At 35.8% G+C, this 18305-nt stretch overlaps 1 protein-coding gene across 5 annotated transcripts in view; it reads right to left on the bottom strand.

Annotated features, from left to right (window-relative positions):
- The window catches only part of STXBP5 (syntaxin binding protein 5), a 168538-nt gene that overhangs the window by 4256 nt on the left and 145977 nt on the right, over nt 1-18305 (bottom strand). For 3 of the 5 annotated variants that reach the window (XM_058534239.1, XM_058534240.1, XM_058534241.1), the window contains 4 exons: nt 15553-15922; nt 15080-15245; nt 9628-9739; nt 1253-1473 (listed from right to left, as the gene is read on the bottom strand). In XM_058534239.1, coding sequence (XP_058390222.1) covers nt 1253-1473; nt 9628-9739; nt 15080-15245; nt 15553-15922 — 869 coding nt within the window. Of the gene's footprint in view, nt 1-1252; nt 1474-9627; nt 9740-15079; nt 15246-15552; nt 15923-18305 lie in introns of those variants that run through there. The other 2 variants (XM_058534243.1, XM_058534244.1) reach the window with 2 other exon arrangements.

Here is an 18305-nt window from a genome sequence, read left to right as displayed (position 1 = left end):
CCCCATTTTATTAAGAAACTGAGGCTTATAGGGGTTACCCAAGGGAACACAACGGTGAGGCTGGGGTGTGAGCCCACGCAGCCTGATTCAAGAACCTGAGATCTTAACCACCTCAATGTACTGTCTTCCTGAGACCCTCAAATATGGCTCGAGAACAACGTCTGGTAGAAGGGAAAAGCCTTCAGTCCGAGGCTGAGCTCTTTGCTAGATATTGAGTGTGGATATCTTCTGAAATTGACTGAAGTGTTACATGCCTTAGGGATCCCAGGCAGGTGTGTGTTATGCCCACAAAATTCCTGACCTGGACTGAGGGCCACTAGCCTGTATCTGAGGCGTGTGTGGGGCTAGTACAAGGGTCACAAAGGCTCTCTGAATCTCGCTGAAGCTCGGGACAAATCTCTCCCAGGTCAAGTTAGCTCTTTCATGCACTCTTGGTGGCAGCTTTCTTGAGCAAGAAAGAGATGACTTTTGGTCAAAAAATTTAAAGAAATGTTATTACTGATAGATTGGGTACTTTAATAGAAAAATAACCTTAATATGGTTTCTACAGATAACTCCGAATGTCCTCAAGGAGTAGGCTGGGAACTGAAGGTGGGAAGAAGCCCAGTGTAAAACATCAAGGAGTCGCAGACCTGTGTGTGTGTCAAAATGAAGAAGCTGTATTCCACCTAAAGGCCTTTAAATTCAGTTTTTGAGTGTATATTTGTACGAGGGCCACTTAGGGATCCCTACTTTATAGCATCTGTTTCTAAGCTCCTCCATGACTTCCCAGTTCATCAAGAAGAATTCATGGCAAAAATGCATCTCGCCACTCCTCTGCGGGAACTGGTCTACAGACAGATTTAGTATTGTTTATTTGCATAAAAATGTTTGCCAATTTTAGCTATTTAGCTCTATGTAAAGAATCAAGAGAGGCAAACTATTTCCTTCTCTAGGAGAAGTTGGAAGAAGAATCTGAGGCATTTAGGAAAATTAGCTTTTTTATGGCATTCCCTAAGAAACAGGTTTTGTTTACAAAAAACCTGAAGGTGAGCAAGTTCCTTCAAAATTTATAAACCTCAGTAAGAGACCAAAGGCTAGGGAGACATAGTCTTGTAATGGTTCCCTCTGGTGGCAAAAATCAGGAATTTGCAGCTGTGGAGAGGACACATGAAAATTCATGTGTAGAAATACAACAGCTATAAAAATACAACCATTTTCATGCTCGCTTTACCGAGGTCTTTTTGTTTGCATATTTGTTTGGGAGACACACCTCATGAGCATGTTTAGAAAGCGAGTCGGCACTGGACAGCATTGCTGCAGTTCTCTCTTCCAGGTCGCCCAGTTTCTGGCCCCTCTCGTCGAGGGCCAACCTGGCCCGTGCTAATTCACCCACGACTCCAGATGCCGCTCCCTTCACGCCTTCAATGCCCCCAGGGCCAGGGAGATGCTGGGCGAGACTCCTCGACGCCTTCCCCGAGGATGCTTCTCCAACTGGACGCGTTTGAGAAACGAAAGAGGAACTCAAAAAATGAGAACTTTATTAATGTGAAATCCTACTAGAGGATGGCATTAAAACACAATGTTTAGATTGAGTGACAATATAATTTAAATATTTATATATCTCACTTTATAATTAATACATGTTTTTCTTTTATTATGACGGTTTTAATAATTTTTAGATACTTTTTCAAACATGCAAGAACACAATGTACATTAATAAATATTCTACTCTATACTAATTCATATAACAGGGCTTGTGCAAAAAAGCACGGGTAATTATTTGTTGAATAATGGGTATACTGATACCAATTCATATAACAGTAAAAACTGCTCTTCAGTGTGCAAAAAATTAAAGATAAGTTGACTTAAAAATATTTAAATTCAAACACATAGATTTAAATTGAAATATACAGATTTGGTTCTTCCTCCATGCTTTCTCTTGCTTAAAATACCATGCTTAGGCTTAGAAGTGAAGTCATTACAGTAATTTTTAGTTTATTCAGAAGGCTGTGCAACCATCACCACTATCTAATTCCTGGGCATCTTCACCACTCCAGAAAAACCCCCATGCTGATCAGGAGTCGCCGTCCACTCACCACTCTTCTCAGCCCTTGGCAATCAATAATCCACTCTCTGTCTAAATCTTCCTATTCTGAACATTTCATATAAATGGATTCATACAATAATGTGTCCTTTTCTATCTGGCTTCTTTCACTGAAAATAATGTCAAGATTAACCATGTTGTCGCACGTATCAGTACTTCATTCTTTGTAATGGCTGGATACCATCCCATTGTACGGATACATGCCATTTTCTTTATCCACTCATTGGCTGACGGACATTGGAGTTGTTTCCACTTTTTGGTTATTATGAATAATGCTGCTATGAACATTTGTACAAGTTTTTGTGTGAACATGTTTTTAGTTCTCTTAGGCATATACCTAGGAGTAGAATTGTCAGGTCACGTAACTTTTAACTTTTTGAGGAACTGCCAGGGTTTTCTAAAGAAGTTACACCATTCTGAATTTCCACCAGCAATGTACGAGGGTTTCAATTTCTCCACATTCTTGGGCATGTTTGTTACTGTACGTCTTTTTGATTACAGCCATCCTACTAAGTGTGAAGTGGTACTTCATTGTGGTTTTGATTTGCATTTCCCTAATGACAAATGATGTTGAACAACTTTTCATGTGTTTATTGGATATTTGTATATTTTCTTTGGAGAAATGTCTATTCAATCCCTTTACCCATTTAAAAATTGGACTATTTTTTTTATTGTTTAGTTGTAAGAGTTCTTCACATATTCAGGATACTAGACTTAGCAGATACGCAATTTACAAATATTTTATTGCATTCTGTGGGTTGTCTTTTCACTTTCTTGATAGTGTTCTTTGATTTTTAATTTAGATGAAATCCAATTTATCTATTTTTTTCTTTGGCTGCTTGTGAATTCGGTGTCATATCTGAGGAACTATCACTTAATCTAAGGTCACAAAGATTTATACTTATGTTCTCTCCTAAGTTTTAGCTCTTACATTGAGGTCTTTGACTCATTTTGAATTAATTTTTGTGTATGGTGTGAGGCTAGGGTCCAACTTCATTCTTTTGCATGTGGATATCCAGGTGTCCCAACACCATCTATTGAAAAGAACATTCTTTCACTACTGAATTTTCTTGGCATCCTTGTAAAAAATCAATTGAGCATTCATGTATGGGCTTATTTCTGGACTCTCAAGGCTACTCCATTGGTCTATGCATCTATCCTTATATCAGTACCAAATTATCTTGATGATTACAGCTTTGTGGTAACTTTGGAAATGGAAATGTGTGAGTCCTCCATCTTTTTTCTTCTTTTTCAAGATTTTATGTGTGTGTGTGTGGCTATTTTAGATCCGTTTCATGTCCATACGAATCTTAGGAACAGCTTGTTCCTTTCTTCAAAAAAACTAGCTGGGATGTTGACAGGGATGCTGTTGAATATATAGACAAACTTGGGGAGTACTGTCATCTTAGCAATATTAAATCTTCCAATCCATGAACATAAGATGTCAATCCATTTATTTATCTCTTAATTTCTTTAAATGATGTTTTGAAGATTTTCATGCATGTTTTACACTTCTCTTGTTAAATTATTCCTAAGTATTTTATCTTTTTGATGTTATTACAAATGGAATTTTCTTAATATTCAGTTTGTTCATTGCTAGCATATACAAAGGCAACTGTTTATTTATATTGATCTTGTATCTTGCAATCTTGCTGAACTTATTAGCTATAATGGGTTTTCTTTGTGTGGATTCCTTAAGATTTTTTTCTATACAAGATTATGTCATCTGTACATAGAGATAGTTTTATGTCGTCCATTCCAATCTTCATACCTTTTATTTCATTTTCTTGCCTAACTGCCCTGGTTAAAGCCTGTAGTACAATGTTAAATAAAAGTGGTGAGATCTTTTGAATTTCCATATGAAATTTAGAATTAGTTACAAAATATTGGGGGGGGATTGTGATAAGGACTTAAGTGTACATATGTGTGTGTATATGCATACGTCAGTTTTGGGAGAACTGATGCCTTTTATTGAATATTCTACTGCACAAACATGGTATATCTTTCCATTTATTTGGGTCTTTAACTTCTCTCAAAAAAATTTTATAATTTTCTGTGTTCCACAGGAAGTCCTAAACATCTTCTGTTAAGATTTATTTCTAGATATTTGATTTTTTTTTGGATACTACTGTGGTAGGTAGAATAACGACCCCTCCCTCCCCTAAAGATGACCACACTCTAATTCCTGGAACCCGTGAATATGTTACCTTACACAGCAAAAGGGACTTTGCAGGTGTGATTAAGTTGAGGACTTAGAGATAGAAAGGATTATCCAGGTAAACCCAATGTAATCACATGTGTCCTTAAAAGCAAAGAGCTTTTCCCGGCTGTGGGCAGAGAGAGATGTGGCTTCAGAGAAATAGAGAGATGCAAACGAGTTGCTGGCTTGGAAGACTGAGGAAGGGACCACCAGCCAAAGAATGTGGATGGCCTCCAGAAGCTGAAAAAGGCAAGAAAACGATTCTCCCCTAAAGCCTCCAGCAAGGAATACAGTGAGATCGGTGTCGATGTCTAATCTACAGAACGGTACAATAATAGATTTGTGTTGTTTCAAGTCAGTTTGTGGTAATTTGTTCTAGCAGCAATAGAAAACTAACACAAATAGTAATTTTAAAAATTTCATTTTCTATTGTTGTTATATGAATAAACCGAATTTTATTTTGCATGATGATGATACCCAGTAAGTTTGCTAAACTCTGTTATTTCTAACAATTTAGCTATAGAGTCTCTTTTAGGTTTTCTAAATATGTCATTATATCAATCATTCACAAATGATTATTTTGTTCTCCCTTCCCTATTATTGTACCTTTTATTTATTTTTTCTTCCCTTTCCATACTCTCTAGGGACTTTAAAACAATATTGAATGTATACGTTAACAGTAGGCATTATGTATCATTCTTTATTGCAAAGGAAAGTTTTTAATATCTTTTAATGTTCCTGCATTAAGTGTCAGATTTGCCATAGTGTTTTGGTAGTGAAACATCATATAATATTTTGTAGCTATAATTTATCAACTCACCTTCTAGGAATCTTTATCATGAACAGATACTGAATTTTAACACGCTTTTTTTGCATTTGTTGGGGGTAGTCATAGGATTTTTCTCCTTAATCTGTTAATGTGGTGAACAATCAATTTTTTTTTTTTAAATGATACACCAGCTTTGAATTCCTGGAACAACCCAAACTTGGTTTTGGCATATCATCTTTATAACATACTGTTGGATTTTCTAAAGTAATATTTCATCTCAGATTTTCTATCTATATTCATGAGAGATATTTGCCTTTATTTTTCATTTCTCATACTATGTTCGTTCTTGGCATCAAGGTTGGGTTAACCTCACAAAATGAGTTGATGAGTGTCCTTCGTTTTGCATTTTCTGAAAGATTCTGTGTAAGAGTGAAATTATTTTTTCTCCTAGAAATTTAGTAGAATTTACTAGAAGCCCAATTGGAGCCAGGAATTTATTTGTGGAAAAGCTTGAAATGATGGCTTCAATATCTAATAGTTACACTATTCAGACTTTTATTTCTCCATTTGTCCATTTTGATGTTATAATTTTCTAGAATTTATTTCATCCAAATTTTCAAAAATTTTACCACAGTTATAAATTACATTCTGATTGTTTTTTTAAATGGCAGCAGTATCTTTAGTGATATCTCCTTTTTTCATTCCTAAGAGTGTTTACTTGTGCCTTCCTTTTTCTTGCTCCATTTCACCAGAGATTTATCAATTTTATTAGACTTTTAAAGGATCAATTTTTGGCTTTGTTGATTTTTTCTACTGTGTATTCATTTACTATTTCATTCCTATCTTATTATCTTCTTTCTACTTTCTTTGGTTTATTTTGCTGTTTATCTTTTTGAGATGGATACTCATTCATTTATTTTCATGTTTTCTTTTTCTAATACTGAATATATATTTAAGGCTATAAATATCACTCTAAGTATTACTTTAGATGCATACCAATGATTATGAAATCTGACACATGGATTATTCAATAGTATACTTCTCAATTTTAAAACATGAGCATTTAAAATTAGCTTTGTTATTGATTACAAGCATAACTGACTTGTGATTAGATCACAATCTCTTAATTGAATTTAATCTCTTTAAATTTGTTGATTTTTTAAACTGTATAGAATATGTGGTCAACTTAAAAAAAATAACTCCACCTTTTTATAATGTAAGTTTCAAACATATAGAAAAGGAAAAAGAACTGTATAATAAACATCCACATACCCATTATCTAATTTTGATAATAAATTTTTTGCCATACGAGTGTATGTGCATAATTTTTGAATGGAGTATTTAAAATTCATTATCGACATTATGATGTTACTCCAAAATAACTCAGTATGCATCTATAATTTTCCTTATAGATAGAATACATTTTATGAACATTATATGTCTGAAAAGAATGTGTATTCTACAATGTTCTATACCTGTTCATTACGTTTAAGTTCATTAATTGTGTTGTTCATGTCTTCTATATCCTTACTAACTTATTTTTTGTCTGCTTTTATATCTCCATCAATAGGTATATCAGAAGTTCCCATTATGATCGGGAAACTGTCTCTTCTGGTAGTTATGTCAATAGTTGTTTTTTTACATATTTTGAAGTCAGAATATCAGGTGCATTCAGTAATGCCATAATGTTTACTCTTCCTGATATTAATATAGTGATATCAGCTGATTCTTCATTTGTGTTCATGCTTTTCTTCTAAAATTTCGATCTTTCTGTGCCTTTCTGTTTTAAATGTCTTCTGTAAACAATGTACATTTCTTTCTTTTAAAATCCAGTCTGACAATCTTTGTTTTTTAACTAGAACATTTATTCTATGTATATTTACCATGGTTATTTATACTTAAGGTAGATATACCTTTATGTGCTTTCTACTTACCCCACCTGTTTTGTGTTCTTTCTCCCCTCTTTCTCACCTTGTTTTGGCAGGATTGTGATTTTCCTGTGATTCGTCTGAAAGTTATGTACTACTTTTCTAGGTTACAGAGATCATCCTAGAAATTATAACATGTATCTTTAACTTATTAATGTGAATGGATACTTTTCTTTAGAAGTCTCTCGAAAAACACAGGGATCTTAGATCACCTTAAATCCATTCAGCCTTCCTAACTCCCTTGATTTTACTGTGAGTTTTTTGGGTCATATTGTTTATTTATGTGTGTATATGTGTATACACATACCACAGGATTTTGCTTTATGGTTTATAAAGATTATATTAACTATATTTATGCATGTATTTATTGTTTCCTTTCTAAAGCATTGTTTCCTAAATCTCTGATGTTCCATTGAGGATTATTTTCCCTCTATCTGAAGTATATCCTTTAGAGTTCTCTTTAGTGTGGTGGTACGGCTTGTTTTATTTATTTGTTCATTTGTCTAAAAAAGTCTCATTTTTGAAGGATATTTTCTTTGAGTACAGAATTCTACATTAAGTATTATATTCTTTCAATAGAAGATCACCTTACTATCTTTGGCTCTTGAGAAGTCAGTCTATAGTTTGTTAAAAGGTATCTGTCGCTTTTCTCTAGCCACCTTAAAGATTTTCTCTTTGTCTTTGATATGCTATATTTTCACATGATATATCTATCCGTGAATTTTTAAAAAATATCCTTCTTGGAATTCATTAGGCTTCTTGAATGTGTGAATTGGTATCTTCTAACAATTCCAAAAAATTTCCAGCCCTATCTCTATAGATTGGTTCTTCTTCACATTCTTTCCCATTTCCTTCTTGAGAAGATCTAAACATATGTCAGATCTTCTCATTGCAACTGCTATTTCTTTTATCTTCTCCTCTGTATTTTACATCCTTTTCTTTCTTTGTGCTACATTCTGGATGGTGTATTTTGACCTATCTTTAAGTCATGTTAATTCTCTCTTCAGTTGTGTCTAATTTGTGGCTAAAGTCATATAGTGAGTTTTTAATTTTGGTTTTTGAATCTTTCAGTTCTAGAATTTCATTTTTGTTTTTTACTCATTTGCTGTATTGATTTTTAGAGTTTTCAGTTACCTGATAAAATGTTCAGGTGTGGCACTTATCTTCTTGAATGAAATATGCATAATTATTTTATAGTCAGCGTCTGATAATTCCAATATCTGAAGCATCTGTGATTCTGCTTCTGCTTTTTCTGTTTTATTGATCAAAGCGTTAATTCCTAGTGCCCCTGGTTATCTACAACTATATATTTGAAAAATTATATCTAGAAATAATTTGAGAACTTGGAATATGTCATTTTCATTTGCTTCTGCCAGGTGCTGGGGATCTGAGCAGTCTGCAAAAATCTTAATTACGGTTGAAAGTTGTCTGGGCCACTCAGAAGAGGTGCAGTTGAGCTGAAAGTCTATGTGTGTGCGAGGGCTGATTTACTCCCAGTTCACCTGTACTCTTCAGCTGTGGCCCTTCGGGTTCCTTGCAAAGAGGAGTTGCTGTTCATCAGGCCCCACCCTTGCCAGTCCTGGGAGCCCACCTTGCTCATCCTCACACAGCTGAGTATCTCAGCCTCCTGCTCAGATCAGCAACGTCCTCCAGGGCAGAGGTGGCCTCAGGCTGCAGGGTCATTGCTCCGCGTTCCCACCCCTCCCCACGGATATCATCCTCCCTATATTGTTGGCTCTTTAATGCTTTTAAGAATTAAAAAAATATATATTTTTTGAATTTTGTATAACTTTATCAATTATCCTTGGTGAGAATGTTATTCCAAATTATCAGTCCCCCAGGACTTGAAGAAAGGTTTTCATTTTTTAAAATGAATTAAAACTGACCTATCCTCATTAACCAGATGATTGACCAATGATTGACCCATCATGTGGGTAAGTTTTTACAATGAAACTGCACCTCACTGCTACTTACTGATATTTAATCTTCTAGTTTTTCTAATTAGTCAAACAAAAACAAAAAGAAAATTCTAAAATAATTTAACAATAAAAGAAAAAAATTCAAGGATAGATAATAGCTCCTATTTGAAAGAAAGGTCCAACATTCATGGATTCATTAGTTCATTCAAGGACCAACTTCTAATTTGTGCCAATTACGTGGATGGTAGTAAATGAATCAGATTTTGCTATTTAAATAATCTTCTAGTGCACCGATAACAGTTCTGGAGGTTTTCTAAGATAAAATAAATGTTTAAGTAAAAACTTTTTCAAAGTTAAGGTCACTAGTTCAAGTCAATTATAGAATTAAAATAAATAATTAAGATCACATTTAACTGAAAATGAAAAAAAAAAAATACTTTCTAAATTACTCATTTAAAGTTTTGAATACTCCCTTTTGGCCACCTGAAGCTATTGTGATTTTGGTTCCCTGAGTAAAATATTCCCCTGATTTGGGTTAGAGTGACACAAAACGATTTTACGTATTTTGCTAAAACATGGATATATTAATTGTTGTGACAAAAGAGAAAAAAGGTGAACGTACATGTAAGTTTCATACATGTAAGAAAAATTTATATGGCTTGAATGTTTCTAGATATAGATAGAATTTTATAGATATATTATTCAAGTTAAATCAATCGACTTACATAGTTCCTCTCTATCCAGAGACTGTGCACCACCTCCAAACAAGCCTTTAAAGAATCCCCTGTTTGGTGCTTCGGGTGTTTCCACAGGAGTGAAGAGTTCACCCAACATCTCCTTCAAAATCAAAACAAATTGTCATTGTTAAAGTTTCAGGGAAACTAAACTATCTTCACAAAACCATCACTGTAAACTCTTTAACTTAAGCTTATGACATTACCTGTTGGGATTCACAAACAATTAATGAGCACACTTCAAATGATCAGATCCAGTAACATACTGACTTAGTCAAACAGTGGGTTATTAAGGCTAAATTGATGAAGACTAACTTGCTGCTTGCTACTCTGGTTAGGTTATTTTCCTTACATTTCAAGCAAAGATGATATTCCTGCTTACACCGTAAGGAGAATCCAACCTTTATGACAAAATTTTCACATAACTCTTATTTTCAAGAACTGGTAACTGGGTTAATAATTAGGTCTTCCTACATCAGAAAGAAGAAAAGCTACTAGCAAGTTGAAAAGTTTAGTGTAATAATAACGATACACAGTTTTGGAATGATCACCTTCAGCCGAGTCAGAAAATTAGTAATTTAGAAAGACACACTGACTTCTTTTGTCATAAACATATGCCAGGAAGAGAGTTATGCCCACATACACCTGGAATTTCAGAAATCTGGCAGGGAGATGGCAAAGCTTCTCTCTATATTGTCAGATTTTCCCGAAATTACTGTCAATACTCTTCAGAGCACAGAAATGGTGAAAGTCGGGAGACAAAAACAGCTGCTGACATGTTAATTGACTTTGTAGATAACACATAAAGGGGGAACAGGCTTCTGTAAGAGAAGAATGGCAGCCACATTATTTACAAGGCAGCTTTAGGAAGCTTTAGAAGCAAAATAAAAGTACAGTGAGGCTTTGGGATTGCATTTCTGCCCATGACAGAGAAGTAGCTGTGATACAAAGGACAGAGTGTATTCATCTTACCTGTCCTTTAAGTTCTCTTTTATTCTTTGTTTGCTGATTTTTTTTTTAAATCAGGAATAGATGTTGCATTTTGTCAACTGCTTTCTATTTTTTTAGTTTATTAATATGGTGAATTACAGTGATTGATTTACAAATGTTAAATCACCCCTGCATTCCTAGGATGAATCCCACTCGGTCATGACAAATTATCATGACCTGAATTATCCTCCTGGTATACTGTGGATTCAATTTGCTAAAATGTTGTTTAGGATTTTTACGTCTGTATTTGTGAAGTATAATGGTCTCTATGTAATGTTCTTATCTTGTAATGTCTTTGTCTGGTCTTGGTAGCATGTTAATGGGAGCTTCACAGCATAAGCTGGCAAGCATTTCCCTGCTTCAATTTCTGGAAGAGTTTTGTGCAGAATTGGTATTATTTCTTACTGAAATGCTGATAGAAGTCACCAGTGAAGCCATCCGGGCCTGGAATTTTCTTTGTCCACGGTTTCTCACCTCAATTTCAATTTCTCTGCTAGCGATAGCACTCTTCAGGTTATCTATCTATGCTTGAGTGAGCTTTGGTAATTTGTGCCTATCAAGGAATTTGTCCGTTTCATCTAAGTTTTTGAATTTATTGGCATAAAGTTGTTCATAATATTTCCTTAGTACCCATTTTAATATTTGTAAAATCTATAATAATGCCACTTCTCTCATTCTTGATATTGATATTCTCTCTTGATAATCAGTCTGGCTTGACATCAATTTTATTGATTCTGGAGATCAAACTTTTGGTTTCACTGATGGTTTCCCATTGTTGCCCTGCTTTCAATCTCACTGATTTCCACATGGATATTTACTATTTCCTTTCTTGTGCTTACTTTGGGTTTAACTTGCTCTTCTTTTTCAGTTTCCTAAGGTGGGAGCTGAGATCACGGATTTGATGAGAACTTCTTTTCTAATATAAGCATTTTACTGCTATAAATTTGCCGAGTTTAAACACTCAGTTGTTTTTTCTATTGCTATGCTTTTTTTTTTTTTAATAATTTTATTTATTTTTTTCCCCCAAAGCCCCAGTAGATAATTGTATGTCATAGCTGCACATCCTTCTAGTTGCTGTATGTGGGACACGGCCTCAGCATGGCCGGAGAAGCGGTGCGTTGGTGCGCGCCCAGGATCCGAACCCGGGCCACCAGCAGTGGAGCGCGTGCACTTAACCGCTAAGCCACGGGGCCAGCCCTCTATTGCTAAGCTTTGAAGTTCCCTAAACTTTTCTTCTACAGTGTCTCATCTCTTGATGCTCCTGTCCAGTGTATTTTTCATCTCAAACGCTGCAGTTTTACATCTCTAGAAGTTTGCTTTTGGTCTTTTATATCTTCCATGTCTCCAGTTAACTTTTTGAACTACGGAATACAGTTATAATAATTGTTTTGATGTCCTTCTGTGCTAATCCTAACATCTGTGTCAGTTCTGGTTTGGTTTCTAGTGATTTCTTCTTCTTCTTTTCTCTATGAGTTATGTTTGCCCATCTCTTTGCAGGCCTGGTCATTTGACTGAACACCAGACATTTTGATCTTTACCTTGCTGGGTACTGGATATTTTTTATTTCCTCTAAGTCATCTTGAGCTTCAGTCTGGGGTAGTAGGAAACATTTTGATCCTTTTGGGTCTTGCTTTCATGATTGGTTAGGCAGGTCTAGAGTAGAGCTCAGCTTAAGGCTAATTATTCCTCACTAATGAGCCAAGACATTCCTGAGTACTTTACCCAATTCCCCACTGAAGTGGGCTGAACAGTGGCCATCTAAAGATCTCAGGTCCTAAACCCTGGAACCTATAAATGTTACCTCGTAAGGAAAAAAGGGTCTGTGCCCTTGTGATTAATTTAAGTATTTTGCCATGGAGAGATGATGCTGGATTATCTGGGTGAATCCTAAATCCAATTACAAGTGTCCTTTTAAAACAGAGAGGCAGAGGGAGATGTGACACATGCAGAGAGGAGGAGGCAGTGTCACCACGAGGCAGAGACGAGAGTAACGCAGCCGCAAGTCAAGGAACGCCGGCACCTACAAGAAGGTGGGAGAGGCAGGAATGGATTCTCCTCTAGAGCCTCTGCAGGGAGCGGGACCCTGCCAACACCTTGATTTGGCTCGGTGAAACTGATTTCAGACTTCTGGCTTCCAGAAGTGTGAGAGAATCAACGTATGTTGTTTTTGGCCACCGAGTGTGTGGTGATTTGTTTCAGCAGCCTTAGGAAACTAATACCCCCGTGAATTACAGGTTTTCTCAGTCTGGCTGTTGTGAACAGGCACTGTTCCTGGCCCAGGCACAGTTCCCTCTAATCTTCTATTCCTTTCAGATGGTTCTTTCCCTGCTCAGAGAGTTCATCCACACGAGTGTGCTGAACAGCCCTCCCTGAACACTCTTGGGGGACCCTCTGCAGATCCCCAGGGTTCTCTGTCTGTCCAGCTCTCTCCTCTCTGGGACTCTGTCCTAAAAACTCTAACTTGCTTGGTCTCCCCGGACTCTTGGTTCTGTCTGCTCAACTTGGGAAGCTGGTCAGACTCTGCCTCAGTCCCTTCTCCCTGTGCCATGTTCTGGAACTCTATCAAGGCATCAAAGCTGGGGCACCTCCTTTGTTTCCTGCCCCTCAGGCATTACTTTCCTTCATTGCCTGATGTCCTGGATCTTGAAAACTGTTGTTTCATGTTTTTGTCTGCTTTGTTTGGGCTGTTTTAGGCAGGAGCGATAATCTGGTCCCTATAATTCCATCTTGACTGGAAACTCCGTTATGTTTGTAGGCATCTTCATCTTTTTGATTAAAGTTAAATGAATGCACAATGTAACAGGGCAATCTGGAAACCAAGGAGCAGTGTTTATAAAGTCATGTCTTCTTTATTCAACAGATTGTTACGAAGGTATTATTTTTAGGCACTGAAAATATAGAGGTAAATAAAAAGGTCACTATTGCCCAAAGAAAACATCGTATCCCAGCTCCTTGAACAGAGTCCATTCTTCACTTATCTTCACATCATGGAAGCACATAGCAGACAGTTGTTAAAATAAATCGAGTGTATTACTAAATAACCATTTCATGTAAACATAAATAGGTAAAGTTTACTGCAGCTGCCATTCATTTTTACTAAAATAATAAGAGGAAACACTGACCAAAGGATAGAATAAATTGATCCCATAAAAAGTGATGAATGAAGTTTAGAATTTTGAATAGTTAAATTAAGACCACATTTCAGACTGAAATGTATGAAGAATATATTCAATTGTCCAAATGATTTCCTAATAAAGTAACACTTTACTAGGGAAAGGAAACACTAAAGGAAAATTTTATCTTTTCTATAAAAAGCAAAATTTTAATTCAGAAAGTTAGGAATCTTTGAAAAAACACTTCCACCCAAATGTAAATAGAAATTTAAATCTAAAATATCAGATGTGTAATTGTTTCACGCTCAAGGTTTATAACAGCATCATTAGGAGTACGCTTCCTTCTCATACGGCGTAGCTCACTGATAATACTACCAACTCCTGACACTGAGCGCAAACTCCGCACTATGCTGAGCACTTTATGTGTATCGTCTCCGCTAATCCACACCAGACTCTATGACATAGATATTATTTTTATCCTGATTTTAAAGATGATGAAGCTCAGAGACAATAAGTAACTTGTCTAAAGTCGTATAATTGTGTAATTAGCAAAGCTGGGACTTAAATTTAGTCTTCTTGACTCTAAAGCTCGTGTTCTAAAACTAAGCCACAAATTCAAATTTATAAACAAGTATAATACAGCTGATTGCAAAAACGTTCACTATAAAGTTCCCTTAGATAATGGTTTCCTCCAAATAGCAAATATCAATTAATATTTTACTTCAATATTTCAAGAGTACTTTTATTTAAAAGATGAAGCTAAACTGATCATTTCTTTTATTTATATATATATATATATATATATATGCAAGCACATAAGGCACTCAGATATTTTAAAAAGACAGTTTTGTATTTAAAGACTCTGTAGTCTCTCACAAATAGATCAACAAAAATATTCAGAGGAAAACCATCGAACCTTATTTTTTTATATGTGCTTACATCCTTGTGAATAGAGAGTATATGAGAATGGATGACACAATTTGCCCTAAAATAGACACAACTATTTTCACATTAACATACTTCTCTAAAAAGGATTCTTTTCGTGCATGTGTATAATAGATATTTATTTTACGTGGTAGGTGGGCATAAAATGTAACGTTTCATATTTCTTTGCCATCGCTGGAGAGAAAAAATATGGATCAATGAGACGACTCATAACAAGAGTCAGATGAAGACACCTTATCACAGTCAGAGCACGTGCTCTGAAAGTCCCAACAAGGCTCTGGATTTTCCAAGTAGGTCACCTGTACACTCCTGTGAGTGAAAGGCATGGACCATACACAGGATCTTAGAGAATATGTCACCTCTGGAGAAATTACAGTAACATTTTTGTTATTTACCTGAAGGTTTTCACAGGTCTCTTGACTGTAAGTGAGTCTCTGGATTTCTGTGGGTGAGACAAGATACAACGCTTGTCCATTGTTGGTGAAGCAGAACGTTCTGGCTATCCGCATGTTGGTGAGGGGCAAGTAATACACGTCCAACAGAGGCCTTAAACTTGGCAAACTTGAGAAAAAAATTAAAAATTTGTTAATAAGAAACAAGGTAGGTTTTAGCTCTGAACAAAGTATTATGGGAGGTCAAAATGGCAGGGACCTTATGAACCTTATGATTTTGTGGACTTGAAAAGGAGACAAAACTGAACTGCATTCCTCAAATATGTGTTCACTATCAACTGAATGAAAATAAATTCTCGTGTCTAAGACCGTAAACAAATAAGAGCATTTCTTTCAAACTGAATATAATTCTGTAATATTATGTTCTGAGGGATGAAATGTTGTAGTTGTGTCTTAAAAACATATCTGACTCTTACCTGAAGGTCATGATATGGCCGTTGGCACAGAAACAGGCGAGGCAGATGCTGTTACTCAGCGCTACGATATCCCCTCGGAGCACGAACGAGGTCTCCGTGACGTTCTGCTTATACGCACAGTTCTGAGTCGGCAGCGAGATGACCTTCGCCTGTTTCTCTGAACATATCACTGCATACTGGTTTTCACTCATTTCCTGAGAAGAAGAGGGGGAGACGGAGACAGGCCGCCGTTTTTTCAGTTTCTCCTTCTCGTCTTTTTCTTCAGGGATGTTGGGCTCTCTCCAGGATTCGTATGCGGGTGGCACTAAGCAGCCTGTGGTATCCAGGAACGCCATTCTCAGGATGGCCCCTTTTAACCTCAATATAGTACCTAAAATATGTAAGTTTCGTAGATAACAGATGTTTTAATCCACACAGTCAATATGGTTATTCCAACTGTGACACACAGTAGACACTCAAAAATATGCAGAATGTGTATTGAACAGAAATGGCACAGTAGCTTACGGACAGGATTCAAACTTCACGCATGATATTTGAATCCGGAAAAAGATGTAATACGACATGCCCCAAATAGATAAGTGCCACCAAGCAGACAAACGCTGGGGCGTCTGGAACTGTCTTCTTGTTCCTGGCAAATGTACTACCAAATATGAGCACAATTACAGCATTTAGAGCTGCACCGTCCAATGTGGCAGCACCAGCCACGTGTGGCCGGAGAGCACTTGAAATGTGGTTTGTCCAAACGGCGGCATGCTGAGAGAGTAAAGTACATGCCGGGTTTGAAGACTTGGCACACAAAAAATTCAAATATCACAATATTTTAAAAATACTGATTACATGCTGAAATGACAGTATTTTGGACACATTGGGCTAAATAAAATGTTATTAATTTCACCTGTTTTTTTACTTTTTGAATATGGCTACTAGAAAATTTAAAATTCTATACGTGGCTCACATTGCATTTTTTTTAACAGTACTGATCTACAGGGCCAGTGAGAAAAAAAGAAGTCCACATAATTCTAAACATTAGCTCAAAAAATCACAATTTCCTTTTAAACTATTTACCGATAAATGTCAAATACATTCAAGGCATTATTTTGGTCAACCTAGAGTCTTAATTTAGGGGTTATATTTCTTGACTTGCTTTTTTTTTTTTTTTTTAATTTTTTTTTTCCCCCAAAGCCCCAGTAGATAGTTGTATGTCATAGTTGCACAGCCTTCTAGTTGCTGTATGTGGGACACGGCCTCAGCATGGCCGGAGAAGCGGTGCATCGGTGCGCACCCGGGATCTGAACCCGGGCCGCCAGCAGCAGAGCGCGAGCACTTAACCGCTAAGCCACGGGGCCAGCCCTTGACTTGCTTTAATTAATGGGACTCACTTTTCCCTACACCCTTGAAAATGTAAGTATACTTTATGCTCATTTCTAAGGAAGCTAAATGATAACATTAACATTAAGGATTTGGAAACCAATGGAAGGGATGGTATAATTCAAGTTCAATTCTTATTTTCAAAGATTTTTCATATCTTATTACTTTATACTTATATGATAGTTTATAGTTTGCAAAAATTTTCCATATATTATTTTCTTTTATTTCTAAGAGGAAGAGTTCCCAATGTTTTCTCAAAATTTTTCTTAGAAGCCAAAATATTGTTTCCTTTCATCTTTGCATTTATATATTTTATCTGTTGCAGGGTTGCCAGATAAAGAAAGGATGCCCAGTTAAATCTGAATTTCAGATACATAATGAATACCATTTTAGTATAAGTAGGTCCCAAATACTGCACTATCTTTCCAAATACTATTGGGGACATATTTATATTAAAATGTATTTGTTATCTGAAATTCAAATTTAACTGGGCATCTTGCATTTTATTTGCTAAACCTGGTAACCTTAGTCTATAGCGCAGGTTTGGCAAGCAGATCATTGAACTATTGTAAATGGTTTGCTAATTTGAGAACGGTTTATAGTACATATGAACATCTATGAGATACAGTAATTCCAGTATGTGGATTTTCTAAAAACGACCAAGATAATATTTAAATATATTTAAATATATGCTTGTCCTATAGTTGGCAGGATTTCAGTATGTTTTCTAGCAGAGTAGTGATAACTGTTGGGTGCTCCTCTTGAAGGAAAATAAAGAATACAATTGGGGACAAAGTAGACCACTTCAGGTTCTTAAGCACAGAAACCCATCTGCTTGAAAAACACCCCTCTTCTCCTCACAGTTCCAATACAGATAACATGACATGAACGTCACTGTTATATTTTAAAACAGGCCTCTTATTAACAAAATAAAGCTCAAAGATTACACCACCGAGAACGAAACCAAACGTTCCTTCTTACATATGAAAATTATTTTTATATCAAAGTAACTTTACAACTAATTTGATTTTATTGCAGGTTGGAAAATATCTTAAACATTTTTTTATGTAGTTAATAGTAAATTATCTATATTTAATCCCCCTCTCTCATTTTTATTTATTGGAAACATTTGTTTCATTACAAACTGATAACATGTTTGTTGTAGAAAATTTAGAAACTACGAACCAATAAAAAGCAGAAAACAAAAACTACCCACAATCCCACTCTTCAGTGATAATTACTACTAACATTTTGATTTTCATCTTTCTGGTTTTTTTCCCTACGTGCATATGTGTTGCTTTCTAATAAGAGACAAAGTGAAGGAGAATATCATCATTGTGTAACCTTTTCTAACAACTAGGAATGCAGTAGCTACTCAAATATTT

The sequence above is a fragment of the Diceros bicornis genome, chromosome 39 (genome assembly GCF_020826845.1).
Source record: "Diceros bicornis minor isolate mBicDic1 chromosome 39, mDicBic1.mat.cur, whole genome shotgun sequence".
Classification (NCBI taxonomy): domain Eukaryota; kingdom Metazoa; phylum Chordata; class Mammalia; order Perissodactyla; family Rhinocerotidae; genus Diceros; species Diceros bicornis.
The sequence above is the reverse complement of the archived record's forward strand: the minus strand, read 5'-3'. Positions and strand labels throughout refer to the sequence as shown.